Raw genomic sequence first — 25,274 nt, forward strand, 5'->3', positions numbered from 1 at the left:
AACTCCATGACAAATGATGCTGACGATGCTTTTGTCCTCTCAGGAGCAGATGGGCAGGGTCAGGTGGGACTGGGACACACAAGATCCTGAGTGTGACCTTTTGAGGAGAAGAGGAACTATGCAGGAGAACACCTCTTCATTTGTCCTATCATCTAACTCTTCTTCTTCACGGAATCCTTGCAAAACGTCCTCATCGTGTGCGCGCCCACTGCCGTCCTTCTCCTCAGCCTTTCAGGATCGTCCTGCACCCCCCTCCTCCTGCCATCCCGTTCCCAAGGGACGGGTCTTGTGTGGCGTCTGTGGAAAAAGCTTCTATGACAAAGGTAGGAATGACACGTTGTTTGTGACACTTAGAGTTTTACTTTTACCCATTCGCTCAGGTACGTTGAAGATCCACTACAATGCTGTCCACCTGAAGATCAAACATGGCTGCACGGTGGCGGGCTGCACCATGGTCTTCAGCTCACTACGCAGTCGAAATCGACACAGCGCCAACCCCAACCCGCGTCTCCACCGGAGCGGCACCAAAGATGTCCGAGACAACTCAAGCCCCACGTCCAAGGAAGCATCAAGGGTGGCTTTACCTGCCTGTGTGTCCTTGCATAGCCCGCTCGTCTCGGTGCCAGTCTGCCAATCATCCCCATGTGACAACAAGTCTGCAGAAGCTCGCGCCAGCTTCCCGACCAATCAACAGCAGCTGTATCAGTCACGTGACAGTATACACAAGAAGAAACCTAGAAAGTCGAGCATGCCGCTGAAAGTCGAGTGTCGAACATTTCAATAAATGTTTACTGTTCTGTACTTGTGAGGTAAATGGTATATTTGGCTCCACCTACTGGACAATTGTATCTATTACAGCATGCGCATATTTACCTGCTTGCTTTACCGTTAACTGATAGATCCATACATCAATTTTCCATACAAACATTTTCACAAATATGTGTTTCTTGTTTGGCTGTTGATAATTACATTGTTGATATTGTTGTATTTAACGTTTACAAACTCAGGGAAGTTGTTTGGGGAGAATTGAAAGTTTTTTGCTCTTCTTTAATTATTTTGCTCAAACAATTGTGTTATATCGTAATATTATGTGACGTTTTATTTATACATTGTAAAATTGTTCATGAATGTTTTGTTAAAAATAATTAACATATTTGTCCTGTGTTTTATTCTGATTATAATTTTTATTTTAAAAAATTAAAGGCAAAATCTTCCAAGTTTCAAGTACCATATGTATTGGTATCAGTATGTGTATCGGTCCGATATTTACCTATAGTATCAGATCGCTATCGAAATTTGCGTCAGCTAGCTAACAATTGACGTCATTAGAACCTCCCTTTTTGGCGCTAAAGCCCTAACAAAAAAGGACAACAACAACAACACAACGTCAACCGTGTGCTAGCCAAGTTACAGCGACATTGTTAGCATTGTTAGCATATATGTTGTAGCAGCTAACATAAAAAACTAGAAAAATCATCTCAACATCGTCTCACCGTCCCTCGCAAAAGCAACAGTGGAAGAGTGGATACTCCTAGCTCTCAATTTTACTATGAAGACTCGAAAAGATGCTAGTTTGCTGTCAACATTTTACCTGAAGACCGGATCACAAGTCTTGTGTTGGATGAGACGACAAATGAGAGCTGACATTGTAAGTATTTTCATTTCTATGCTGCTGTTGTTGACGGAAGTATCCTAAGCGTGTCTGTGTTTGTGACCCACGAAATGTATGCACAATTATAGACTTTTTTCTGGAGTGGCTTGGAGTCCACTTTGGACTGGTTTTGTGGCAGTGCCTGTTTACGTCCTGCAGATGGTGCTGTTGTGTTCCGTGGTTTGTTCCTGTTAGTGTTTCCTTCCACTGGCCTGTGTTTTGATAGTTGCTGCTTTGGTGGAGGTCAGGTGATTGCACAACAAAATACCACCACGATGTTTCTATACGGTCAGGATAAAACTTTTTTTTCTTTAGGCTGCAGTCATCTTAGGCCTACTGACATCTGTACAAAGATACTTTCTGCTGTGTAACAATGTAGAAAGCACATGTGAGAGATGGGTGGATGCTTCTTGAGGGTGAGCCAATCAATGCACAGTATACTGAAGAATAACGTCCTGTACTGTATAGTATGTACAGTATACACAGACCTTGTGTTTTTCTTCATTAGGGCAGGGTGATAAGAGTACCAAGCATCACTCATATATTTCTTTAGAACGATGGAAACAAATCAAAATAATAGCTAAATATCAAAATAGCTACCCTTATCTGTTTGGAGTTGGACTTAGAGATGTGTGTCTCTTAAACAAAAAAGTTTTTCCAAATCCCAACTCACATTCTAAGTGACAAACTGTAGTGAGGTCATCCTAATTTGTGTCTAAACAAACTGTAACATAGTCATCCTGCGTGGACTATAGCTTGTGAGGATGTGTATTGTGCATTAAACACAAACAGGAAATCACATGATACAGTTATCTTTTGTAAAAGTGTTGAAAAAGCCATGGAAACACAGAGCTTTGTTGGGGGGCCCTCTGATGTATTCCGTAACTAAACCGTGTGACACACATGTACAGGCTAAGTGTTGCTTTGAAGCATTAGTGCACATGTGTCTCAGATGTGGAAATGCTTTATAGAATGAGTGAGAGGGTGAGCGAGCTTTAGAGGAGAGAGAAAGCCCACTTGACACACACACAAACACACACACACACACAGACTTAATTAAATTCACTTAGACTTAATTAAAAAGCTGCTTTGCATGTTCTCGGTACGCACACACATGCACACACAGCGTCTAAACAGTGTTTAAAATGAGGAAAACTAAAATGTTTACTGTACAAACTCTGTTATTTTCATGATTATTATTATTATGATTATTACAAAGCATGAAGGTGATGATGATGAAGGGGACGGTCTTTCAGCCATCTTGGCACTTTCAAATCCTGGTCAAGGTCGCTTGTGTGTGAGCATGCACACGGTGTTAGCATGCTAACAGCCAAGATGTCAACAACAAGGAGACAGTGGTGGTTCAATCGAGGCTGTCGTCAAGCGTTCCCGGCAGTGACAAATCGAGCTCTTTGGGCGTCTCCACAGCGACGCTTTTAGCCGGCTTGTTGTCAGATGTCTTCCCGTCCAGCCAATAAGTTACCATATCACCTTTTCCCTGGCATGATGAGATGCTCACCATTAGCATAACTTCACTACCGAGCAGCGGACATGACAAAACATACCTTGACCTGCATCGTTCCTCGGCAGGTCATCACGTAGCCGCCGATCTCCTCCAGTAGATAAAACACAGTAACACTACACTGGATCTTCAGTGCTGAATGACAACAATACAGCAGGCTTGGTCACGTGTGGCGAAGGCCCGAGCACAAAGGTCTGTGACCAATAATACGCTACCCAGGCTGGTTGACTCCATCCGAGACGCAGTGTTGACCGTATCACCAAAAAGACAGTAGCGAGGCATCTTGGTGCCCACCACCCCCGCCACCACAGGACCTGAGTACCCCCCCACACACACACACACGTGTCAAAGCACATGCTTCCACCATTTCATTTGCACATGCCAGCGCACCTGCATGGATCCCAGCTCGAATCTGGAGCTGCGTGTTGGGCTTGTGAGGAATATTGAAGGTGCGACACACACCCACCAGATCCAGCGCCATGCTGGCAATCTCGGCGGCGTGAAGGATACCGTTCTCTCGCGGGACGCCGGACACCACCATGTCTCCACACACACACACACACACACAAACATATGAATGTGCCATCTCAGGTGTGTGCATGTGTGTCACTCACAAGCATCCCCGATGGTTTCCACCTTGTAGACGTCGTAGTTGTCAATGATATCATCAAAGGTGGTGTAGAGTTTGTTGAGGAAGTCCACCACCTGGTATGGAGTACTGCTACTGGACAGCTGTGTGAAGCCCACAATGTCACTGTGCACGTACACACACACACACACACAGTCAGCCCAGATCCAGCTCCAGCATGCACTGACATGCTCCCCGTCCTACCTAAAGAAGACGGTGGCGCTGACGTAGCTCTGAGCCTGCGATGGCTTTCCTTGACGAAGGTCATCAGCCACCTGGCGGGGAAGCATACCTACAGACGCAGATGACAGCAGATAACCACGTCTGGGGGGAGTGTGTGTTTCTTACTGTAAAGCAGTCTGTCGGTCTTCTGCTTCTCGTGCATCAGATCTTGTGTTCGTTCAGCCACCAGCACTTCCAGATGTTTGCTGTACTTCTCCATCTGAAATGCACGGGCGTCAGTGCGCGTGGTGAGGCGTCAAGGGTGAAAGGCGTCGGTGTTACCAGGTTCATCATCATGTCCACCGGGCTGACTTTGATGGGGTTGATGCGGTAGACAAACTTCCTGATTTGTTCAAAGGTGGGTCGCTGGGCGGGATTGTGAGAGCCGCATCGTCGGATGAGCTGCGGGAACGAACGTGTTAGCAGCTAATAGCAGGAATGCAGCACCAGCATCTCACCTCCGCGTAGTCGGCAGGACACGGACAGGCGTTGTCGGATTTGCTGGAGATCAGCTCAGGGAGAGGTGGACACCACGAACCCTCAAGACTGGACTCATCCACCTGAGTGGACGGGCGGGGTTTGTGGGCAACATTATTGACGTCCACTGCGTACTGTCGTCACGTGCACACTTACAGGTACGGGGTCGCTGCGTGTGGCGATCTCCAGCAGGATAATGGAGTAACTGCACACACGCACACACCGCTCTTTGATTTTATAAGCTGACAATAATCGGTGTGTGCGTGCACATTACCGATTACCTGAACACATCTCCAGCCAAGGTGGGCTCCATGTTGGCGTCAGAAAACTCAGGTGGCATGTACACTTCCTTGAGCCTCTGGCGATATGTGGAGAGAGGCTCCGCCCCTTCCTCTCTGCGATACACCCTCAGCCCGTAATCTGGCAACACAGGGCATGGCAACACGGGTCATTGATCGCCTTACAGGGGGAGCTGAAGACGAGTGTGGGTGCTCACCAGTGATCTTGCACACCCAGCGGTCATCGAGGACACAGTTGGCAGACTTGAGGCGGCCGTGACAGATGCGGTGCTGGTGCAGGTACGCCATGCCTCTGGCAACGTCCGTGGCAAAGGAGAACCTGGAATAATGTCATAGCGTTGCGATGACTTCCTGTAGAAGCATCAGAGGAAGTACAGAGGTTACCTGAAGCCCCAGTTGAGCGGGATCTCCTCGTTAAGAAGGACATCGTTAAGGCTTCCTTTGGGGCAGTACTCGGTCACGATAGCGACGTTTGGTACTTCTACGCAGCCGCCGATGAACTTACACAGGTTGGGGTGGTCCAACTCTCTGGAAACACAGTCAGCGTGGAGGACCTGGACCTCCATTTTAGCACATGGACACTTACCTCACTTGCTTGACTTCCTGTCTAATGGTTTTGGACAGAGAGAAGGACTTGCTGTTAATCTTCTTGATGGCCACCATCCTGCCGTCACTGCAACACACCAATACCAGTAATGCAGCGTGTTTGTTGTCGTTTGTGTATATTTGTGTTATTTTGTGAGGTGAAGTCAACATACTAAATGCCTGTGCAGGTGAATGTTGTCTTCCTGTTTCCTGCTTGGCCTGCACAGGAAGTGAGGGTTGTGACACAGCTGGCATTGCTGTCACTGTGCGCCACCGCCACGCTCATCATGCTGCCCATGGTCATACGTGCGTCCTGATCTGCGGTGACAAAAATACAATGATGCGGGCGTCATGGCGACGTTCTTCCTGCTTGGCTTTCGTACCTTGTTTAATGAGGTCAAAGTCGATGAGCCAGCTCTCGTCCCACAGCAGCCGCCGCTTCTGGTACCTCAGCCACTAAACACCCACAACAAACACGCTCAGACGTGCAACATCGACCGCAGGGACATGACTCTCACCATGATGGTCAGGATAAAGCAGAGGCTCAGCAGGCTGAGTGGCAGCCCGATGGCCAGTTTGGTGGACGCGGCCATGGGGCATTGGCCGCAGTCGGCAGGACACGTGGAACAAAGCTCCTCCTCCTGACAGTCTCCGTCGCCACACACTGGAAAAAGATGAGACGCCACGCGTTGACGTGAGCGTGTACGGCGTGTGACGTTAGTGTACGAACCTGCAGAGGGCAGCACGGTACTCTTGGCTTCCAGTGCCACCTGCATGCGACCCACTCGGATGTGAGCGATGAGCGAAGTCAGACCCGCATGGAGCAGAACCACCTAAGGAACGGTGACACGCCTTGACTCCGTCACTTGAGCTCGGCAGGCAGGTCGCCATGTCGCTTAGCTTACCTTGGCGCTCCAGTTGGTCTGCGTCATTTTGCCGGATGTGGAGATGGTGTGTGTGAAGATCTTTCCATCGTCAGGAATCCACGGACCACAGATGCTCTCTGATGTCTGAAGACAATTATGAGCAGCTTCCGTGCACGTGACACATGTGTATGCATATGTGCACACGCCTACCATGTATCCCAGTGGGCAGGAGTGGATGTTGGCGTGATGAATGCAGCAGTTTTCACCGTCGGCATCTTTCCAGTTTGCAGGACATTCGTGATATTCACAGAACCTCCGAGCATCTTCTGCGTTGGCGATGGACCTGAGCGTTCAATGCAGGGTTGGCGACGATGGACAGAGCGAGTGACGGTTGGGGCTTTACCTGTGAGGGAAGACGTCGTTGTCGGCGGCCCAGCTGTAGAAGGAGTCCTGGGCAGAGACTGAGTAGATGACGTTGAACACCTGGCCACTCTTTACCGTCTCCGGAGGTCGCAGCACCCACGCCATCTCGAGACCTGCACGGCATCATGAGCGGCAGTCAGCCGGGAGTGGAGGCGTACGAGAAGAACCTCATGAGAAGTCTCACCTCCGCAGTTAATCATGTTGGACTCATTGGGTTGCTCCAGAGGCCAACAGTCGTACTCACTGTTGTCGAGGTCATGCCAGCAGGACGCAAGCATGATGCAACACACACACACCTGCACATACACGCACACACAATTGTACCAACGACTTTCATTTTTAGTCATTGATCAATGATTATTAAAAAGATAACAACAGGAAATTGTTACTGAAAACATGGAAGCCTCACCCAGATCACCAAGCACACTTTGCTCTTCATGGCGGACCACATTGAGTTCAGACAGAGAGCGTCTGCAGCTGCTGAAGGTTTGAGTCCAGACTGAGTGTGGAGCAGCTGAATGTCACTTTTACCTCCTGTGAGTGCGAAGATGTTGGACCAACACTGCCCTCTACTGGAGAATTCTGTTATTACGCCTTTACATCAGGCGACTTTATTAGGTACAAGTGCTCAAATCTCAACCACCTGCGACCTCTCTACGGGTCAGAGGTGCGAGAGCTCCTGTCCAACCCACTGGACATCTAGACCAGTGTTTTTCAACCTTTTTTGAACCACGGCACGTTTTATTACATTGGACAACATCACTAAGTCTATAGGAGGAAGGAGCCAGGTGTTGCCACACGGACCGATATTACATTGCTCTGCCAGTCTTTACACCACGGACACTCCACAGTAGCCATGTTTACATGATGAGTTTTTCTCTTTCCGAATGACTTTTCCGGAAACAATGGTATACATGGAAAGGAATATTCCAATCTCTTGTCTACATGCGTCGCTATAATCAACCAGAATAATCAATGGGGCATGCCCAGTAAAACGTAAACACCAACATCACGTGATACCGACTTCCCCCGAGTTGTTCTTTCACTTGTTGGAATAATTCTGTATTGCCAGTTTTTTGTTTGTCCAGTCTTGAAATTTAGTTTGGATCAAAAACCAACTTTCCGTAGCAGTCCAGTGCCGATTGCTGGCCTCCATTTTTAAAACTGAAGAACGTCTGGAGCTGCGTGTTACGTCATATCTGAGCATGCGATATGATAAATTTAACCAGGAAAGGATCAAATTCAATCTTGCTAATATTTTATAATTCAACTCAGTACATGTTTTATATAGATATATATTTTCTTTTGACTTATGGACTTATGAATGGCGTATAGAAGGGTTTAGATTGTGTTCCACAGATGGCGCTAATGCACACGAAAGCTGCTTGCCAACTGCCAATAAAGTACAGAAAAAGAAAAACGCACCCTGACAACTTTCCGTTTGAGCGGCTACAAGATACATCAATCGGATTGGGGAAAGGAATATTCCACCACTGTTAATCCCATTATATATTCATTGGGATTGGCACTATTCTTTCGGAATGAAGCGTATACAAAGGTTAAATTCTTTCCGTTTGAGCAAATAAACCAAATGCAATTGGAATATTTGGGTGGTTCTCACAGGAAGTAACAACATCGCTGTGTTACTATATTGTGTGTGTTGTGTGTGTTCCAAGAAATGTGGCCCAGGGGGGCCCCAATGTGATTTTTTTTCTTGGGGCCCAGAATCCTAGCAGCGCCCCTGTGTGTGTGTCTCAGACAGCATCGACCCATTTGTCCCTCCTGGATGTTTCCCTCTTGTTGCTATGAGGAGCAGGCTTCTGCGTGAGTGGGCTGTGTTGTCAGCCAATCAGAGCCCAGTGCGTCCTCCAGGCCAGCAATGGTGAATTTCATCGCTCCAGTCAGAATATTGCCTAATGACACCAGAATAAATAACACAGTTCGATTATTAGCTTGCTTTCTATAAGAGTTCATTGCTGTAAAGTGCAATTTACTGCTTTTCAAAATAACTTGTAATTTCTAACGCTGCTGCGTAGGAACATGATTCGATATGAGCAATTTACTTATTCGTTTCATTAGTTAAATTGTTCCACATATAATTAAGTTCCAGTGAAAGCTTTTATTCTGAAAGTACACCGGAAACTAAGGCGGATGCAGATGGCGACATGCGGCGACCTTAACGCGACGAGGGCGCTGATGGCGTCGGGGCTGGCGGAGGATTGCACCGAGGAGGCGGGGAAGGCTCGAACCACAGGGAGCGGGCCCTGGCGGTAACCGACGGACCGAGCAAGAACCCGAAGCCGAGACCGAGGATGGACGTATGGCGCGGTAACACCTCTTGTTCCTCTTTTGTCTGCGTATTTGTGAGGGTGGTGCGTTCACGGAACACACGACGTCGTAGGCTTGTTTTCCCGCTGCGGCGCTGCCATTGTTTACTGAGCAGAGTGGAAAGTCAGCGTGAATATATTTGATGCTAACCTGCGACCGACGTCTTGTTATGACCACCTTCTAGCCGAGGAGGCGCTAGAGTCACTCAAGAACTGTCAAGTGGTGCCCCCTTCAGGCCTTACGTGTACAGCACAACAACAAAGAACTTAATTGGAGGTTCTGATCCACTTCAAGTCCAGATACCAGATAAATTATTACGAAATGTTTCTGCCAAGTCTGCTCTTAGACTGGCCTTAGGTGAGCTAAGCTAGCTAGGCGCCACAGGAGGTGACCCGTTTGGGTCTGATGCTGATCACATAGACCGGTTCTGTTGGTAAACTTTTGTCTCGTCTCTCTGCAGGTGGGATTCATTACCTCTCGGCTGCCATCTTGTGTCCTCTAGCAGCAGCAGGAACTAGCATGTTAGCTTGCTAGCGGAGGTGTCAAACTTAATTTTGGCCTCTGTAGCAGGTTCAGTTGTGTAAAAACATCATGTTCTACCTGGAGGCTACTAGCAGTTAGCAGCTAAAAGCTAGCTTAGCACTGTGACTGTGGTAGCAGAATTCTTGTGTCAATCGAGTAACATTAGAAATGTAGCAACACGGATTAGCCTGCATGTTCAGTGGCTAGCAGCTAGCGTGGGCGGGGCAGGGGTGTGATGGAGTACCACTCTGGTGGCAGCCCGCCCCTGCTGGGGAGACCACGCTACTGCCCCGGCGCCAACGCTAACGGAGGCTACCTGTGTGAGACGGGCCACTGCTGCGGCGAGACGGGCTGCTGCACGTACTACTATCAGCTGTGGTGTGAGTGGCCCCGCCCACATTTGCAGTCTTGCACTGCTGCCATTTGACGGTTGAGATCATGTGACATGCGCAGGGTTCTGGCTGCTGTGGACCGCCCTCATTGTGTTCAGCTGTTGCTGTGCCTACCGCCATCGGCGTGCCAAACTGCGGGCGCAGCAGCAGCGGCGCCAGCAAGAGATCAGCCTGCTGGCCTATCGGGGTGCCGCCTCCTACCCCTCCTCCATGCTGGACCTCAGTAAGACCCGCCCCCTGTCTTGTCGTATATAAAGGCATGTGTTGACATGTGCCTTGCACGCAGGCTTCCTGGCGTCTCTGAAGTTGCCATCGTATGAGGAAGTGGCGGCTCAGCCCCCTACCCCACCTCCCCCCTACAGCTCCGTCTTTACGGCGCCACGCTACCCGCAGCCCCCGCGAACGGCAGACCCCCACTTACTCATGCAGCATGGGCGTCCGCAGCACCGCCCCTTCAGTGACGGCCCCTCCTCGCTCAGCTCAGACAACAGGTGAGGCGGCAAGCCGAGTTGACGCCGACAGCGCATCCCCGTGACGATGCGTTGTTTCCTTTTTTCTTGTAGCTCCAGCTGTTCCTGTGACTCCTGCTGCCCCTCCTCTCCATGTAGCTCCTCCCTCTCCGTCCCTGTGACCTATGAGACGGACACCAGCCACGCCTCCACGCCCAGCGAGCAAGCAGACCTCTCTCTCAATATCGTGGCGCAGGAAGCCGGTGCCTCCTTGCAGGCTTCTCCCTCTCCTGGCGTCGATGCCACACCTCCCATGCTGCAACAGTCCCTCCCCAGCCCCATTCTAGCAACCACTTTGCCACCAACCCAATCTCCTCCAGCGGCCGTCTGTGTTACTTTGGAGCTGGCTGACATTCCGACTAATGTGCCTCTCGAAGACCCGGATGGAAGAGACACAACTTGCCCCGCCCCGACTGTCTTACCCCCCGACATCACCATCGAGCCCGTGGCGGCCACCTCTCCCTTCCTCCCCGACCCGCCCACACGCGCCTCCACTTCCTGGTTGTTCCCGCCCAAACAGACCCTCTTCTCGCCGTGTGTGGACGTCATTGAGGCCGAAGAGGAGGCGGAACCGGAGGACGAAGATGACGTGGACGCTGACGAGAGCCAGTATCGACATCGCCGACTGACCGGTGACTCCGGGATCGAAGTGTGCCGCTGCCAGGTGGAAGACGACCAGGGACGGGAGGAAGACGCAATGCCGGAGAAGCAATCTGACCTCCATGACAGTGCAGACTGCCCTGCCAGGGGCGTGGCCACACTTAGCAATTCCCCTGAGGAAGTTGGTGAGGTGGTGGTTGTCGTGGAGACGGCATGATGACAGGTTCGCTAAGATCCTAAATGCCTCCTTATGGGATGTCTTCAAAGGTCCACCGGTCCACAGAAAGTCTCTCCTGAAGGCTGGCCTTTTCCCTCTCTTGTGCTCGATGGCCTGCTTTTCTTTTTCTTTAGCTGGTTAGGGTTACTACAGTACTTGACTTAAAACTCTCATTTTATAAACTTTTTATGACCCACAAAAACATTTCCATATGTCAGAACTGAAAAATAAAAACAAACATCATGACAACGCCAATCCACGCGTATGCTAGCCCACTGCTAGCTAACCCCAGCATGAGGAATGCTTCAGCTGGACATTTAAAGGACATCTTTTGTCCTGTGCTGTTATTAACTTAATATTTTAAGTGATTTTTGTTTTTTTTTTCATTGTGGGCTCTTTAGTCACATGCTGTTGAGTGTTTGTGTTTGTTAGCGCTTCAGTTTCCGAAAGCTAATAACCCTTTATTGTGTCATAAGAAGGCAGGGAAGACCTTACGATGCTAATTATTGTTCTGATGTCAGCCTGTGCTAAAAGTGAAGTTAATAAACGGATCACATGTTAAACATTGTGTTTATTGATGGCTGTCGGAACATTAGCGTGTGGTTAGCTTGAAGTGTAGGTTTGCTCATCTCATCACTACAGTCTTCTCTGGCTTAGTTAGCATCACTGCAAACTTCCCAGCCCTTCCTGGGCCTGACAACGACCTTATAAGGTAGCGGCTGCAAGACTACGCCCAGACGTCCCTGCAGGTTGGGAGGGGAAGCCCCGTCCGGAAGCGTGAAGCTCATTCGCTGGAGCATCGAGGACAGAAAGAGGAACAGCTCCAGCCTGGCCAATGGTTCACCCACACAGACACGAGGTCCCGCCCCAAATGGCAGGAAACAGGAAGGTGTGACCCGTCGGCCCTGGTTGTCAAGGAAACGATCTGGAAAGGACTGGGTGTATTTTAGGGCGATGATCAGAAGCGTTACCTGGATCGAACAGGTCGGGTCGGTGCCAGAACTGCGGGTCGTGATGGATGGACCACATGTTGACCAACACGCGTGTCCCACGATGGATAGTGTGCCCGCCGATGCTGTGACCAGAACCAAACGTTAGCTTCGGCAGGTGCATGTGCGCAAACGTTTGCCGTACCTGCTTTCCGTCATGGCACTGTGTGGTATCAGCACTGGGCTTACAGGCCGAATCCGCATTCCCTCGTTGATGACGCTGTCCAAATATGGCAGCCGACCACGGTCCATCGCACACACTGGCCGCTCGCCTCCCACCTGCTCATCCAGCTCTTTCTGCACACGCTCCTGGACCTGTATACGGGAGGCGTGGGAAAACGTGGTCACCGCACCGTAAAAAGGTGTGCCATGCCTACCTCAGGGTGGTGCAACAGGTAGGCCAGGATCCACAACAGGCTGGTGGATGTAGTCTCCACACCGGCGCCGAAGGCCTCTGCCGCTGTCATTAACACGTGGTCATCTGTGATCGCTTCCCCATTTGGGCCGGGTGAACTCTGACCCTTCAGCAAGGCATCCAGGAGGTCTCGAGGCTCACCATCATTCAGCGCCGCCTGTTGACGACACTTGGTTTTAGGATAGGAGACCATGTGCCCGCTGCACTCTGGTGCCTTCTGCCGGTGTCCGTTACCTTGTGTTCCTGCAGTTTACGCACCAGAAGACAGTCTCGCATGGCAACACACGCCTGCAACTCCCTCAGCGACGAGTTGGGGAACATCTAAGTGCCACAAGACATGCCTGATGTTTGGAGGCAGTGACTGTGATTCCGGTTCTGGTTTTACCTTCATCCAGGAAAAGACGTCCACTAGTCCTCCCCTGGCAATAGTGCGCACGATGCCGTTATTGTAACGAATCACCTCCTGCAGCTCAGGGTCGCCGTGGCGATAGGTGGTACTGAACACTAGCGTGCACACCACGTTGGTGATGGCCGTGGTCACCGCAGCCGATGGGTCGAAGCCACACCCACCATAAGACAACAATACCGCGCACAGACTTTCCACCTCAGACATAACTGGCAGGAAGTAAAACAATACAGCGTCACGTGGTAAAAGAGTGTGCTGCAGCGAATTCCTACCGATCTCCTGCAGGCGACCGCTTCCTTCTCCAAACAGAGCCAAGGAATTGTGGACTAAACGTCGGTGCAGCTTCCAAAGCAAAGAGTAGTCAGCGAAGGCGATGTCTTTCCCACCTCTGGTCAATATGTCAGTGGTCACCTGCCGAGACATGCTCCCACACTTAGCAAGAGTGGCGCTTGAAAATGAATAAAATGTGGCAAACAGGAAGTGTGTTCACCATTCTGGGACGGCCCGCAAAGTCTCGTCCTCGCTGCACCAGAACTTCTTTGGCGTGAACGTGCGAGTTGACCACCACTGTGCGGTGCGGCCCAAGGTAGAGCTCAAACAACGGCCCATACCTGAGACACACAACAATTGGGCTCATGCTAGCAAGGTCGTATTTCCAGAGGTCAAAGTTCTCACCTGTGGCCCAATTGCATGAAGAGGAGGTGTGGTGCGGTGGTGCCTCCAATCCATGGGAGGCTGCCCAGGATGGGGAGGCGTGGCAGGCCAGGGATGGTCGTCCTGCCAGCGGGACAAAGTCCATTCGGCACCAGCAGAACCAAGGTGGTGACGGTAGCGAGGACGAGCAGCACAAGAAGAAGTGGAGAGACACTCGCGACCAATATGGAGGCCAACATGACTGTGATGATGGGATGTTGGCGTAGCAGCTCGGCTTTTAAAGTCTGACGCCTGGAGTGACCTTGTCAGAGGTCATGTCCATGTTGTTGTTGTTGCTGGCGTGTGTGTGTTTATCAGCGTCAGCTGACCTCGCCGTTATCAGGTTGTCACGGCAACCTTAAGAAAGCCACAGATGGTGTTGATGATTGGCCAAGTCATAGAGTCGCCATGGCAACACGTTTGACATTTTGGACATGTTGGACATTCTGGTATGTCACTATGGAAACAACATCTCTGCAGCACTGCATCGCAGACAGTGGAGTCCAGTGCGCGCACATGATGCACATGTTCATCCTAACAGGCGTTGGCATGGCAACGGGTTTCACACACACACACACACACACACACATAGTGTATGTATCCGCAGTGGGGGTCACATGCACTGCTGCAGTGAGGAAAGCCCACCGCTCCTTTTATGGCGCGGGGATGCCCGCTGTCACCACAGGAAGTCGGCCATGTTTGGGCATCCTCAACGCGTATGGTGGGGGGAATCCCTCACACCGCTCTTCACCAATGAAGAGGCGCTCGCGTTGCCAAGGAGACCGAGAGTATAAAACGGCCAGTGAGTGGAGGAGCTCGGCATCCTCAGCATCAGCGAGCGGATCAACGGAACCCGGCTGAAGAATCCTACCCGAAGACCTTTAAGTGGAATTCCCGTCATGCTTGCCGAGCACCACCTTAGCTTCCTGTCCGACTTGGAGGACGCGTGCAGCACCTGGGCAGACAGTGTTGAGTCGGACCTGGCAGGTGAGAGCAGTCGCGGCATCTTCATCGTTCACATCATCGTTCTGTTACATAACACTAACACACTCTCCCCCGCCAGTTGTTTCCCCGGGAACTGAGGCCTCTGACTCGGATTTCTTCTCCGACTTCAGCGACTCTGACTCACTCTCGCCGTCCATCGCCTGCAGTACCAGCTTCCTGTCTGAGCCAGAGGAAGGCCTGAGCAGCACGACGGACGCCATCCTCAACATGATCACAGAGATCGTGGGGATCTGCAGCGAGATGGAGCAGAAGGAAGACGGCGCCGACCAACCTGTGGTCAGTCCCCCTCCTGTGGCTGTTAAGAGCGAGCCGGCGACTGGCAGCTGCGGAGGCAAATGTGAGGCCTCCTCAATGAGCGGGAACAGCTCCCTCCCCGCGGTGGGCGCTCCGGACTTCATCGAGGCTCTTCTGAGCCAAGATGGTGGCCAATGTGAGGTCAAGCAGGAGGAGGACTGGATGAAGGACTGGAGTGCCAGTACTGAACCACAGAATGCCAACTCTCCATTGCCCTCCACCCTGGATGCCAACCTCCTGTCCTCACTCCTGCAGGGTGCCTTCCCCACCATCAACCTGGGTACTGTGCATGTACCGGGACGTGCCCGAGTGTCACGGAGAGGTCCCGCCAAGAGCGGCATGAAGGCCAAGGCGTTCCCGTGTTCCGTGGAGGGATGCGAGCGTAGCTTCTCTCGCTCGGATGAGCTCAACAGGCATGTGCGCGTCCACACGGGACAGAAGCCCTTCAAGTGCAGCGTGTGCGCACGTAGTTTCAGCCGCAGCGACCACCTGACCACGCACATGCGCACACACACAGGCGAGAAGCCCTTCTCCTGCGATGTGTGCGGGAAACGTTTTGCACGCAGCGATGAGCGGAAGCGACACGGTCGCGTGCATGTCAAACAGCAACTCCGTGCACAGATGATGGCTGCCTACTCACTGGCCGTGAGCGCCGTGGTTTAACATGGCGACGCCAACAAAGTGTTTTTGGCCTCCTGGTGAGGTTGAGGACTTCCTGCATGACGTGACAATGTCTATGTTTGTACCAAAGTTCTATTTTTCTATATGTTTCTACCTGCTGTCATACTTGTCATGTGACTTTTCTATGCCTTGCACTGATGCATTGTGGGATACGTGTTTAATGTCCCGGCCCCTGCTTGAGGATGCTCCAATAAAAAAAAAAACATTTCAGGATAGTGCCAGTGTGCTTCGTCATCATCACCATCAACAGGATGCGGTTGCTAAGCAACACAGCACTGCGTTACCTCTGTCACTGTACATGATCTGAAGTGGTTGTTGTGGCAATGAAGTTCTGTGAGTTTCATCATTCAGGGTGAACCAACTTGATGATGTCAGAAGTCACATGATCCTGAAGGACACCATTAAAGCCAAACACAGCATATCACAAAAATGACATCACACACTGTGACAGTTGGGGGAAAAAACCTTAACCTTTGACCCAGCTGCCCAGCAATGACAGAAAAAAAGACGGCTGTCGTGGGTGTTTGGCGCCCTCGCTGGTTTATGTGTCAGTACTGCAGGTCATTCCAACTCAAAATTCATGATTTGATAAGCGACCCAGATGACGTCATCATTGTATTCACTAATCGTCTATGCACACTGATTGGATGTACGTAATTGTGACTCGCTCACTCTTTTGTTCTAGTTATATCCACACGAAGACGGATATTTTCAAAACTCAGCTAACAAGGTCACACAATAGGCCCATGTTCATCAATATGGTAGATGTACTAGCAGATGCCAGTCAGTGTTAAACGAGGGTCGCGGGCGTGCTGGAGCCTATCCCAGCTGTCTTCGGGCGAGAGGCGGGGTACACCCTGGACTGGTGGCCAGCCAATCACAGGGCACATATAGACAAACAGCCATTCACACTCCCTTTCATACCTTTGGACAAGTTAGATTCGCCAATTAACCTAATATGCTAACATGCATGTTTTTGGAATGTGGGAGGAAACCGGTGTAACCGGAGAAAACCCACGAATGCACGGGGAGAACATCCACACAGAGATGCCCGAGGGTGGATTCGAACCAAAGTCTCCCAGCTGTGTGGTCTGCGTGCTAACCAACGTTTAAGCATAGTAACATGAAAAAAATCTACATCCGGGCATTTTGGGTACTCGGTCCGCTAATGATGACGTTTCAGCACGAGCTCAACCTCCTCAGCTGTTTGGTTCGGCGACAACAATCCCGCAGAAGTCACAAATGTTTAGAAAAATGTTTTAATGGGAGCTTCTCTCTCAAATCACCCAACGTTAAACAATAGTAAACCGGAAGTCCGGCACTGGAAAGGAGAGTGAAAGTTCAATGAAAAGCTGTCGGTTGGAGCCGCGAGTGTGCTTGTGATCAGGTACGGAAGCTAACCCTGTTAGCGTGCGAACATATAAAACAAACCAAATGTTCTTTGATAACAAACACTGAAAGAAGAAGAAGAAGATTGATTGTGCTCATGAAGTGAACAGGACACAGCTAACATCCTGTTAGCATAGCAGGCTAGCAGCAGCAAACCCACAATGCGTCTTTATTGTCCGTGTTGTGATGTTTTGCGGAAAACTTTCAAGGGTTTGTAAGCGAATTGTTTGTTCTCGCGTCCTTCATTGTGTACTTTTCCTCGTCATTTTCTATGTTCAATAACTTGCTCCAACTTGGGTTGTTTCTTGGGGAGTCGACGACGTGAATCCAGTTGTACAGAACACACACAAACACGCTGACACCCATATGCTGGAATGAATGTATTGATCTTCGTGTATCTTGTGTATAGTCAGGTGATGGCCCCCACGCCAATGAAGCTGCGTGTACGCCGCTGTGGCACCAACAATGGCGGTAGTGGCAGCGGGCAGCAGGAGGAAGACCAGAGGAGCCGAAGGAGCAGCAGTAGAAATCGCAGGAAGAAGAAGACCAACAACACTCGGAGTATGCAGGCTGCCGTGTCTTCTCCTCCCGCCTCCTCTTCCACGACCCAAGCCCCTCTGGCGTCGGAGGAGGCATCGCCTGACTCAAAGTGTCCCATTTGCCTGGACCGCTTTAACAACATGGCGTACTTGGACCGCTGTTTGCACCGGTTCTGCTTCCCATGCATTCAGGAGTGGTCACACAACAAGGCCGAATGTCCGCTGTGCAAGCAGCCTTTCGCCTCCATCTTGCACTCGGTGCGAGGCCATGATGACTTCAAAGAGTACACGCTGCGCCCAGTCCCCCCAAGCGGCAGTGTCGCAGCCACGGTGGCCATGGTGGCGGCCATGGCATCAGCAGCAAGGAATGACCAACAGATGAGGCTCCTGCTGAGGAGGCACAGAGTCGCCGATGGCACCGAAAGCACCGCCAGGAGGCGCAGGAGGGAGGAGGAACGTGGGGTGTGGGAGTGGTATCTGGATGTCCCACCTCTGTCTCTCTCTCCTCATGATGCAGACGCCGACGGCGAGCAGCGCCTGCGGGGTTCAGCCAACCTGGTGGAGCACGGTGTCATATTTGAAGGCCTGTCGGGCTTGGGGGGTCCTGGAGCGGGGTCTCGCCCGAATGACCGGGCATCACGGCGGCTCATGACCCGATTGTCGGCAAGGCTACGTCTTCAGCGAGAAGGTGGAGTCCTGCGACGCCTCAGGGAGCGGGAGGCAGTGGCCTTTCGCCGCGCCCTCTACCGCTGCAGCATACGTGTACACGGTGTGGCTGGCATCGGTAGGACCGAGGGGCAGCGTGATATTACGGTTGAGAGCTTCCGACGGGACCCCGCCCAACTGAACAGACTACGCCCCTGGCTGCGCCGGGAGCTCACGGTACTGTACGGTGCACACAGCTCACTCGTGGACTTTGTCCAGAACATCATCATGGCAAGACTGGCTCGCCATGGCTTGGAGGACACGCCCACCATCGAGGAAGAGCTTCGACCATTTCTGTTGTCCAGAACAGAGCACTTCCTCCACGAGCTGGTCAGTTTTGCCCGCTCGCCACTCACCCTGGACAGCTATGACCTGCAGGCCGTGTATGAGCCGCCACCTGGTGCCATGGAGCTGGACGCATCGAGTGGTGGCTCGGCCAACAGCTCCATCATTGCCATCTCTGAAGGAGAGGAGGCTGACGAGGGTGACAATCATGATGATGTCCTCCCAGAAAGAAGTTGTCTCAGCCTGTCAGCCTGGGACGACGAGACTCCGGGCCCCTCCTACTCCACTGCAGAGGCTTTAAGCCCCGGCCCACAGGAGGCAGCCAATGAGGAGGAGGGCGAGTGCGTGATTGTAGGATACAAGAAACCGATGGCCGAGCGCACTCCTGAACTCGTACAGCTGTCATCTGACACAGAAGGGGAGGAGCCTCAGAAGACTTCGCCCCTGTCCTCACTTCCCACGATTCCTCCCTCCACCTCGGCCGCAATCAAGGCTAAAGACATCGAGATGGCCGAAGCGTGCTTTTCGGGCTCAGGCAGCTCAGTGTGCACGCTGAGTCCATCGCCTCCCGCTGCTGACTCCACCAGGAGAAGGAGGAAGAGGAGGAGAGGACGAGGACCAAGCGGCATCTCAGCCAATCCCAATCGCTGCATTTATCCTGCCATGATGTGCTCCCCTTTGCGTTCAAGCCTTGAATCCACCTCCCCGCTCCCTGCTAGTGTGGCAGACTCTGCTTCAGAATACTGCTCCTCGCAGGACTCCTGTCTCACCACTTCCTCCTCTTCCTCCCCCTGCTCCTCCCCAATGCCGACATCGCCTCTCACGCCATCATGCTCCCATAGAGAAAAGCCCGGAGGGAAGCGGAAGTACAAGAGCCGGCACCTTGACCGCCAGACCGACCCCAGCTGGAAGCCACGAGGGAGGAGGAGCAAAAGAAGGAGGCGTGGCAGATCAGAGATTAGGTGAGAACTTTCCCTGTTTTCCTGTCCAATCAGACACTTGATGGACGCGTCCTTTCTCTTCCTGCAGTAGCAGACGCAGTCCCAGCGTGGAGATAGTCTATGAGGGCACCGCCCCCACTGGTGCCACCCACAAACGCTACCACAAGACGCAGCAGCACAACAGGTACAGGTATTTTCTCTTTCTTGGAATGGTGCGGTATGGGTTATTTGCGCAAATCAACATCTCTAAAAAGGAGTTGGAAGAAAAATAAAAAATACTTGACTTTCCTGGCGGTAATAATAGTTATAATGTTAACCACTCGCTCAATATGTCAACTTTTCCTCGTCAGCAGATTTAGGAAGAACATGGCACTACCTTTTGCTATTGTCAACGTGCTATTGAAACGTGAACTTTGGCTTCACTTTTCTTGCAGACCGCCGCCCATCATCACACTGGACAGCGACAGCAGTCCACCAAGCGGCCGGCACGACAACTCCGAACATCTTCCACCTCTCTCATTGGTGCACTTGGCCAGTTTAGGCACCACCACTGCTGCTGACATCGGAGAACTTCCTGTAGATATCTTAGACGGAGGATCGGACCGGTCTGAGGAACCATCCTTTCATGAAGGTTCTACGGACGTTAACGATGGGTGTATCAAAGAAGGACAACCTGTTACTGACACAGGAGGACCGATTGGGGAGCCAGTTTCAAAACAAACAAATGCGGCCTTTTGCAACACCACAGATGACCTCCCTGTGACCTCAATGAACACCTTTGGGGGTCACAACCAGGAGAGGCCTCCTTCGCTTCATTTGCCAGAGCCTGCATCCTTTTCCTCACCACCGCCTCTCAGACGCGCCCCTCCCCGCAAGGATGTGGCGCCCCCACTTGTTGGGACAGAGGACAGTGTTTCCGTCCAGTTCTCCACTGACCTTTCACCCCCTCCCATGACTCTGACAGACGTCTTCTCACATCTCAACTACCTCCACGAAGGTCGCAGGGGTGCTCATGACGGCGACCTTGACTCTTCCAGTTCATTTCCTGTGGACGGCGCAGCTGCAGGAAGTGACCTCAGCGCCTCGCCTGCCCCCCCGTCCCTCTTTGACTCCCACTGCTTGTCACCACCCAGCCCCTCAGCGACCCCTCCCACCACATCAGCCGCCTGTCATGTCAGCACAACATGTGACCTCTGACCCCAAGGCTCACAACCGAGTGTGCCAACCCTCTGACTTTGTCACAAGTCTTGTTTCCCCTCGACCGGGGGTGTCCAAAGTGCGGACCGCTCGTTTTTTATTAGCCCATTGAACATTGTAGGAATGAAATTCAACAATAACAAACAGCAAACAGTTGAAAAATAGAAGAAAACAGGAGGAAAAGCTGATCTGTTCATGCTAATGACACAAATATGTACATATGTTTTTTTAGATTATTACATTTTAAAAATGTCATAGTGGGCCCCCTCAGTATGCGAACCTCGGTGGAGAACGTTTGGACACCCTTGCCCTAGGCCAGGGGTTGTAAGCTGGCGCCCCCTGGCTCACATAGCACACCAGAACGCTCCATCCAGGCCCCCCCTAGTAAAATGACTGAGTTCAGGAGTCCTGCGTTATTAAGTAAAACATTTCGGAATGTTACAACACGTTGTATGGTTTTCTGAAGTATACGTATATAAAATATACTTTTATGAAGGGTTAGGGGTATAGGCATGGGTGGCACTGAATCTATTGTGGGTGGGTAATTTTATTGTGAAAATCTGAGCGCCCATTTCCTTTAACTTGACGTACCTCACTTTACAGTCCATAAGAAGCGCAGATGGCATTCACTGTGACGTCATGGAGGAATATAAGGGGGGAGTGGCAGGCAATATTATTTGTAGATAAGTAATTGTTGCATTTTGTACCCTTTTAATGCTAATGCTATTTGATGTCATGTTGTATTTCCTCCATCGATCATTATGATAATTTGACAACTCATTTAATATGAGTTTTAAAGTGATGTGCAGATATTTGTTACATTGATTGTATGAAAGCCAAGCAGGTTAGATTAAGTTGAACACACAATGAATTGTGTGAGTCATGTTTTGTGCATACTCAATCTTCATAAATTAAATCCCTGATTGACAGGTGGGGCGGATCTGGATCTGTAAACTTGGACACGTGCAATGCAAGACTGAGCTTTCGTGGCTTGCTGCAGTACAGGTAATAATTATTTTAGTTTTTTTAACTATACCATGGCCCTCTGTGTATACCATGTGTGTATACATGTAACCCGAGTTTTATTGAAATGTTTGTGATGATAATGTGTTGGATTGAGGCTTTTTCTTTATTTAAACATTCCAAGAGTTTATTAAGCCACTGCTTGGCGTTCGGTTGCCATGATGACGTCCCCACTGGATCTTGTCCTCCAGTTATCTGCAATGTTTGTTGCCTGCCACTAGATGGCGCACTAAGGCAGGTTGTTGTGGCTTCAAAATAAAGATGAGGCGTTTTTTTTTAAACTTGGAGTCCTTTTAATGTAAAGCTTAAAAAACGCTAGAAATGTCGATCTAGCGCGTTCACACATTGACAAATAGTGTCATGGATCATTGTGTACGAGCATTTCCTTCCCCCTCTCAGGCCACGCCCACATTGTGGAACACTGGCAGGTCCATTGTTAGCAGTTGCCTAGCAACACGGCGCTCTGTCGTCAACGGCAACCAGACTTCTGCCTCACCACTTATTCACATGAGCACTCCTCACGTGCATGCGCTCGCCCGGAATGATGCAATCATCTGACGTGTTTGTGGAGGAGGGGTGTCTTATTTGTTGCTGGATTTCGTTGACATTTTCTGCCTTGGTGGATGCCGCCTGGTTCTGGTCCAAGTCTGTCCATCAGAGGTTGCTTTTGTGGAAGTGATGTGGTAGTTGTAGTCGGATCTACTGAGCTCTCATGCTGGAGAACGATGACCCCTGGAGGTCAAGTGGTTCCGGTCGGAACTGGACCCGACAGGCTATGCTGTGTGTCACAAATGAACACGAACCCCCGCCCACCTGTTTGATGTCCAGGTGTTAGGAGTTGAAGAAAGAGAACCTAAGGTTAAGAAAATTTATTCATTTACACTTTGAGCCCTCTGCTCACACGTGGGGGCGGAGTTTATGACATATACAGCAAGCAGCCACCAGGAGGCAGTTGTCAACAGTTTCTCTCACACGTTATAGTCCAATGATGACCACTTCCCGTTTGGCCTCCAGGACTGACTAGAAGAACCAACGAAAGGCCTCACCAGTCGGGACAGATGGTGGCCTCTGTAGAGCAGAGCAGTTAAAAAAAGAAAAGAAAAAGTTAAAAACGAAGTAAACCTTGCAATGGTGCACACGCATTCACAGCCATCATCATTCAGGTCCAATTGATGTAATGGAGTAAACGTGCATGCTCTGTTGGCGGCTCGTGTGTGCTAGTTAGCCGTGGTTTGCGGTGACTCCCACAGGAAGTCGTGAAGACGAATGTTGATGTGGTCAATAATACATTTTGACAAACACAATGTGGGTCTCACCTCGAGCACCCCGCCCCCGCCTCCCCCCGGCTTCTTCTTGAGTTCTTCGCACTTTCGGAACTTGCAGATCTGGTGACCTGTCTTCCTGTTGCGACACGATGAACACACGCCGCAGTTGATGAGCCGCCTGCACGGTCCGCACACGCCACACCGTTTCCTCTTCCTCTTAGCCGAGGCCCCTGATGATGACGGCGAAGACAGGACCACACCCCCTGCAGTCACCCCTGAGGAAGATGGCGAGGAGGCAGCGGGGCAAGGGGAAGAGTTGGCGTGCTGCTGGCAGTCCGTTGGCGCTCGCTGGCTGCCCGTCATCTGGAAAGCACTGCTGGCGTCTGAGATCCCGCCGCCGGCCGACCCCATTGCCATGACGATGACACCTGGAGGTAAACCCAGGCCCCCCAAGAAGCTGCTCCCGATAACCCCTCCCCCGTTGCAGCTGCCCCCCTCCGATAGGCCCATCACGTCCGGGTGGGCATGTCCTTGCTTGTTGACGCCACAGTCAGCCGCCCCACCGTAGCCGGGCGGGAAATTCCCATTGCTCGGTGCCATGGGGTGGTGGTGTGCTGTTTGAGCGACAGGAAGTGAGTGTTTTTCTGTCCGACCCCCCTCGTCCGGTCGCCCGCCTCCCCCCCCGCCTGCCACCCCACCGCCCTGATGCATGGCACTGCTGTGAGGGTGTGAGGGGGTCATGTGACCAGAAGGTGTGGCTGGAGGGGGCGGGTGGTGGTGGTGGTGCGTGGTGGATGGTTTCGGCCGGCCCCAGAAGACCGCCGCTGGGTGGTTCATGTTGTCGTGGCAACCCCAGGGCGTCGCCGCCATGGCACCCAGTCTAGTGGCGGCAGGGGGAAAGATGGGGGCGGCCGCCGCCAATCTGGCCGCCAGCTTGGCGGACGGCGGGAAGCTGGTGACGTCCATGTTGACATTTGTCTTGTAGAAGCTGGCGATGGACGAGCGGTAGCGGTCCATCTCACTGCTGTAGTCCAATACCGGCGCCAGCGTGGACACCTGCGACACACGACACGTGTAGGTGGGGGCGGAGGCACGGGGCAGCGGCAAGTCAAACTCACCTGGCTCTGTGTGCCGTAGCCATGGTGATTTGGATGATGGTGCGAGGAGGCGGAGCTTCTCTGGAGGACTGATGACAGATCGCTCTCCACGCACACGCCACTCGTCATGCCCGACATGTTTGTTTACTTCCCTGTGGCTCCAAACACAAAACACACACTGTGATGTCACACTTCCTGTCCACATGACCTCTGACCTTCCTGCGAAGCGTCTCTTCCTTGTGTATGTGTGTGTGTGTGTGTGTGTGTAGCAGGAAATAAAATGTGCACCTCCCTGGAGGCGTGACTAATTAGCGTGTCTGGTCAGCGTGTGCGAAGGTCACGGCAGGCAGCTACGCTCCCAGGCGGCACATTAACGCCCCCCTCCCCCGCCTCCTCCCACAGGCGCAGCAGGAGGAGAAAGGAGGCTAAAAAGCGTGAAGGCAGCATGCGGCGGAGGAGAAAAGGATGCTCTGACTTACCAGGCCCGCCAGGAGGAGGAGGAGGAGGAGGAGGAGAGGAGGAAGGAGAGGAGGAAGAGGAGGACCGTCTGGGAATTAGCCTGCCACGGATCATGGCTGGCGGGGAAGGAGATGGAGGGGTGGGGGGGTGGGGGGGAGGAGCACCGGGAGGGATTTGTCGGTCTGTCAGTAGCGGGGGGGGTCGGGGTGGGGGGTAACGGATAATGGGGGGTGGGGGGGTGGATAATCACCTGGGCTTGGCACGAGCGAGCGCGAGGCAGGAAGGAGGAGAGGCAGGTGGCGAGGAGGCAGCGAGACCCTGCGGGGGGGAGGGGGCGATGAATAATGGCGGAGGTTATGAACGGATACGTGTGTCGTCCTCACGACGCGGGGGGTGGAGGTGGTGGGGGGGTGGTGCTTGTTGGCAGGCTGATGTTCGGTGACAGGAGGGGGAGGGGGAGTGTGTCGGCTCGTGCCCTCCACTGCGTCTGGCGCCACCCGTGGCCGCGCGCCGCGTGGCGTCTGATTGGCGCCCGGGGAGGAAGAGAAGGAGGGGGCGGCAATGTGTGAAAACGGTTGGCGGATTGCCAAAGCACACCACGTGGCCCCTTTGCTTCATTCTGATTGGTTTGCATCCGAACAGCCCCCTTG

The 25,274-nt window shown here is 51.9% G+C and overlaps 7 protein-coding genes across 12 annotated transcripts; 4 read left to right on the plus strand and 3 right to left on the minus strand.

Annotated features, from left to right (window-relative positions):
• Positions 1 to 13: 13 nt before the first annotated feature.
• LOC131126418 (uncharacterized) lies at positions 14 to 1,053 on the plus strand. The gene is made up of 2 exons (XM_078794916.1): positions 14 to 323; positions 381 to 1,053. The coding sequence occupies exons 1-2, from the start codon at positions 14 to 16 to the stop codon at positions 782 to 784; spliced, it is 714 nt and encodes a 237-aa protein (XP_078651042.1). The 3' UTR covers positions 785 to 1,053.
• A 1,430-nt stretch (positions 1,054 to 2,483) lies between these two features.
• Positions 2,484 to 7,270, minus strand: LOC131125426 (atrial natriuretic peptide receptor 1). Its single transcript, XM_058066991.2, has 23 exons — positions 7,083 to 7,270; positions 6,858 to 6,969; positions 6,654 to 6,786; positions 6,461 to 6,593; positions 6,290 to 6,394; positions 6,115 to 6,217; positions 5,903 to 6,048; positions 5,768 to 5,840; positions 5,558 to 5,702; positions 5,386 to 5,472; positions 5,184 to 5,327; positions 4,997 to 5,118; positions 4,782 to 4,920; positions 4,657 to 4,705; positions 4,482 to 4,583; positions 4,306 to 4,425; positions 4,150 to 4,243; positions 4,006 to 4,093; positions 3,788 to 3,927; positions 3,564 to 3,716; positions 3,389 to 3,487; positions 3,217 to 3,308; positions 2,484 to 3,149 (listed from the first exon to the last, which is right to left on the minus strand). The coding sequence occupies exons 1-23, from the start codon at positions 7,122 to 7,124 to the stop codon at positions 3,015 to 3,017; spliced, it is 2,556 nt and encodes an 851-aa protein (XP_057922974.2). The 5' UTR covers positions 7,125 to 7,270; the 3' UTR covers positions 2,484 to 3,014.
• Positions 7,271 to 8,819: 1,549 nt separating this feature from the next.
• Positions 8,820 to 11,804, plus strand: LOC131125428 (uncharacterized). Its single transcript, XM_058066994.2, has 5 exons — positions 8,820 to 9,001; positions 9,462 to 9,903; positions 9,977 to 10,138; positions 10,202 to 10,406; positions 10,479 to 11,804. Exons 2-5 carry the CDS (start codon positions 9,759 to 9,761, stop codon positions 11,239 to 11,241), a joined length of 1,275 nt encoding a protein of 424 aa, XP_057922977.2. The 5' UTR covers positions 8,820 to 9,001; positions 9,462 to 9,758; the 3' UTR covers positions 11,242 to 11,804.
• Positions 11,805 to 11,813: 9 nt separating this feature from the next.
• cyp17a2 (cytochrome P450, family 17, subfamily A, polypeptide 2) lies at positions 11,814 to 15,024 on the minus strand. 3 transcript variants are annotated; one of them, XM_058066993.2, is made up of 9 exons: positions 13,727 to 15,024; positions 13,542 to 13,662; positions 13,324 to 13,462; positions 13,031 to 13,260; positions 12,880 to 12,966; positions 12,608 to 12,802; positions 12,376 to 12,545; positions 12,213 to 12,316; positions 11,814 to 12,166 (listed from the first exon to the last, which is right to left on the minus strand). In XM_058066993.2, the coding sequence occupies exons 1-9, from the start codon at positions 13,942 to 13,944 to the stop codon at positions 11,895 to 11,897; spliced, it is 1,536 nt and encodes a 511-aa protein (XP_057922976.2). In that variant the 5' UTR covers positions 13,945 to 15,024; the 3' UTR covers positions 11,814 to 11,894. The 3 variants fall into 3 exon arrangements, with proteins under 3 accessions (XP_057922976.2, XP_078651046.1, XP_078651054.1); XM_078794920.1 differs by having other exon boundaries at positions 13,031 to 13,462; XM_078794928.1 differs by having other exon boundaries at positions 11,962 to 12,146; positions 13,031 to 13,462.
• Positions 13,876 to 15,926, plus strand: LOC131125429 (uncharacterized). The gene is made up of 2 exons (XM_058066995.2): positions 13,876 to 14,731; positions 14,808 to 15,926. Exons 1-2 carry the CDS (start codon positions 14,644 to 14,646, stop codon positions 15,704 to 15,706), a joined length of 987 nt encoding a protein of 328 aa, XP_057922978.2. The 5' UTR covers positions 13,876 to 14,643; the 3' UTR covers positions 15,707 to 15,926.
• Positions 15,927 to 16,885: 959 nt separating this feature from the next.
• Positions 16,886 to 22,084, plus strand: LOC131125425 (uncharacterized). 2 transcript variants are annotated; one of them, XM_058066988.2, is made up of 4 exons: positions 16,886 to 17,111; positions 17,523 to 19,604; positions 19,672 to 19,767; positions 20,018 to 22,084. In XM_058066988.2, the coding sequence occupies exons 2-4, from the start codon at positions 17,530 to 17,532 to the stop codon at positions 20,778 to 20,780; spliced, it is 2,934 nt and encodes a 977-aa protein (XP_057922971.2). In that variant the 5' UTR covers positions 16,886 to 17,111; positions 17,523 to 17,529; the 3' UTR covers positions 20,781 to 22,084. The 2 variants fall into 2 exon arrangements, with proteins under 2 accessions (XP_057922971.2, XP_057922972.2); XM_058066989.2 differs by having other exon boundaries at positions 19,675 to 19,767.
• Positions 22,085 to 22,117: 33 nt separating this feature from the next.
• LOC131126144 (uncharacterized) lies at positions 22,118 to 25,010 on the minus strand. Of its 3 annotated transcripts, none has more exons than XM_058068367.2 (4): positions 24,875 to 25,010; positions 24,187 to 24,323; positions 23,120 to 24,124; positions 22,118 to 22,871 (listed from the first exon to the last, which is right to left on the minus strand). In XM_058068367.2, exons 2-4 carry the CDS (start codon positions 24,301 to 24,303, stop codon positions 22,824 to 22,826), a joined length of 1,170 nt encoding a protein of 389 aa, XP_057924350.2. In that variant the 5' UTR covers positions 24,304 to 24,323; positions 24,875 to 25,010; the 3' UTR covers positions 22,118 to 22,823. The 3 variants fall into 3 exon arrangements, with proteins under 3 accessions (XP_057924350.2, XP_057924348.2, XP_057924349.2); XM_058068365.2 differs by lacking the exon at positions 24,875 to 25,010 and adding an exon at positions 24,645 to 24,762; XM_058068366.2 differs by lacking the exon at positions 24,875 to 25,010 and having other exon boundaries at positions 24,187 to 24,738.
• Between the last annotated feature and the right edge of the window lie 264 nt (positions 25,011 to 25,274).

The sequence above is a fragment of the Doryrhamphus excisus genome, linkage group LG2, assembly GCF_037039965.1.
Source record: "Doryrhamphus excisus strain RoL-2023G ecotype Guam linkage group LG2, RoL_Dexc_Guam_v1.1, whole genome shotgun sequence".
Classification (NCBI taxonomy): domain Eukaryota; kingdom Metazoa; phylum Chordata; class Actinopteri; order Syngnathiformes; family Syngnathidae; genus Doryrhamphus; species Doryrhamphus excisus.

What these genes read in the sequence shown, in the direction of transcription:
- LOC131126144 (XM_058068367.2), bottom strand. Translation starts at nt 24,303, where the DNA reads ATGTCGGGCATGACGAGTGGCGTGTGCGTGGAGAGCGATCTGTCATCA. An exon ending in GCTACGGCACACAGAGCCAG is followed by an intron (nt 24,125 to 24,186) that starts GTGAGTTTGACT and finishes CGTGTGTCGCAG; the next exon opens with GTGTCCACGCTGGCGCCGGT. An exon ending in GCGGGGGCGGGGTGCTCGAG is followed by an intron (nt 22,872 to 23,119) that starts GTGAGACCCACA and finishes TCTGCTCTACAG; the next exon opens with AGGCCACCATCTGTCCCGAC.
- cyp17a2 (XM_078794920.1), bottom strand. Translation starts at nt 13,944, where the DNA reads ATGTTGGCCTCCATATTGGTCGCGAGTGTCTCTCCACTTCTTCTTGTG. An exon ending in AGTGCCATGACGGAAAGCAG is followed by an intron (nt 12,317 to 12,375) that starts GTACGGCAAACG and finishes TTCTGGTCACAG; the next exon opens with CATCGGCGGGCACACTATCC. An exon ending in ACCCGACCTGTTCGATCCAG is followed by an intron (nt 12,167 to 12,212) that starts GTAACGCTTCTG and finishes AGTCCTTTCCAG; the next exon opens with ATCGTTTCCTTGACAACCAG.
- LOC131125425 (XM_058066988.2), top strand. Translation starts at nt 17,530, where the DNA reads ATGGCCCCCACGCCAATGAAGCTGCGTGTACGCCGCTGTGGCACCAAC. An exon ending in CGTGGCAGATCAGAGATTAG is followed by an intron (nt 19,605 to 19,671) that starts GTGAGAACTTTC and finishes CTCTTCCTGCAG; the next exon opens with TAGCAGACGCAGTCCCAGCG. An exon ending in AAGACGCAGCAGCACAACAG is followed by an intron (nt 19,768 to 20,017) that starts GTACAGGTATTT and finishes CTTTTCTTGCAG; the next exon opens with ACCGCCGCCCATCATCACAC.
- LOC131125428 (XM_058066994.2), top strand. Translation starts at nt 9,759, where the DNA reads ATGGAGTACCACTCTGGTGGCAGCCCGCCCCTGCTGGGGAGACCACGC. An exon ending in CTCCTCCATGCTGGACCTCA is followed by an intron (nt 10,139 to 10,201) that starts GTAAGACCCGCC and finishes CCTTGCACGCAG; the next exon opens with GCTTCCTGGCGTCTCTGAAG. An exon ending in TCGCTCAGCTCAGACAACAG is followed by an intron (nt 10,407 to 10,478) that starts GTGAGGCGGCAA and finishes TTTTTCTTGTAG; the next exon opens with CTCCAGCTGTTCCTGTGACT.
- LOC131125426 (XM_058066991.2), bottom strand. Translation starts at nt 7,124, where the DNA reads ATGTGGTCCGCCATGAAGAGCAAAGTGTGCTTGGTGATCTGG. An exon ending in TACCGTGCTGCCCTCTGCAG is followed by an intron (nt 6,049 to 6,114) that starts GTTCGTACACTA and finishes ATCTTTTTCCAG; the next exon opens with TGTGTGGCGACGGAGACTGT. An exon ending in GTCCTGCCGACTACGCGGAG is followed by an intron (nt 4,426 to 4,481) that starts GTGAGATGCTGG and finishes TCGTTCCCGCAG; the next exon opens with CTCATCCGACGATGCGGCTC.
- LOC131125429 (XM_058066995.2), top strand. Translation starts at nt 14,644, where the DNA reads ATGCTTGCCGAGCACCACCTTAGCTTCCTGTCCGACTTGGAGGACGCG. An exon ending in TGTTGAGTCGGACCTGGCAG is followed by an intron (nt 14,732 to 14,807) that starts GTGAGAGCAGTC and finishes CTCCCCCGCCAG; the next exon opens with TTGTTTCCCCGGGAACTGAG.
- LOC131126418 (XM_078794916.1), top strand. Translation starts at nt 14, where the DNA reads ATGATGCTGACGATGCTTTTGTCCTCTCAGGAGCAGATGGGCAGGGTC. An exon ending in AAAAAGCTTCTATGACAAAG is followed by an intron (nt 324 to 380) that starts GTAGGAATGACA and finishes CCATTCGCTCAG; the next exon opens with GTACGTTGAAGATCCACTAC.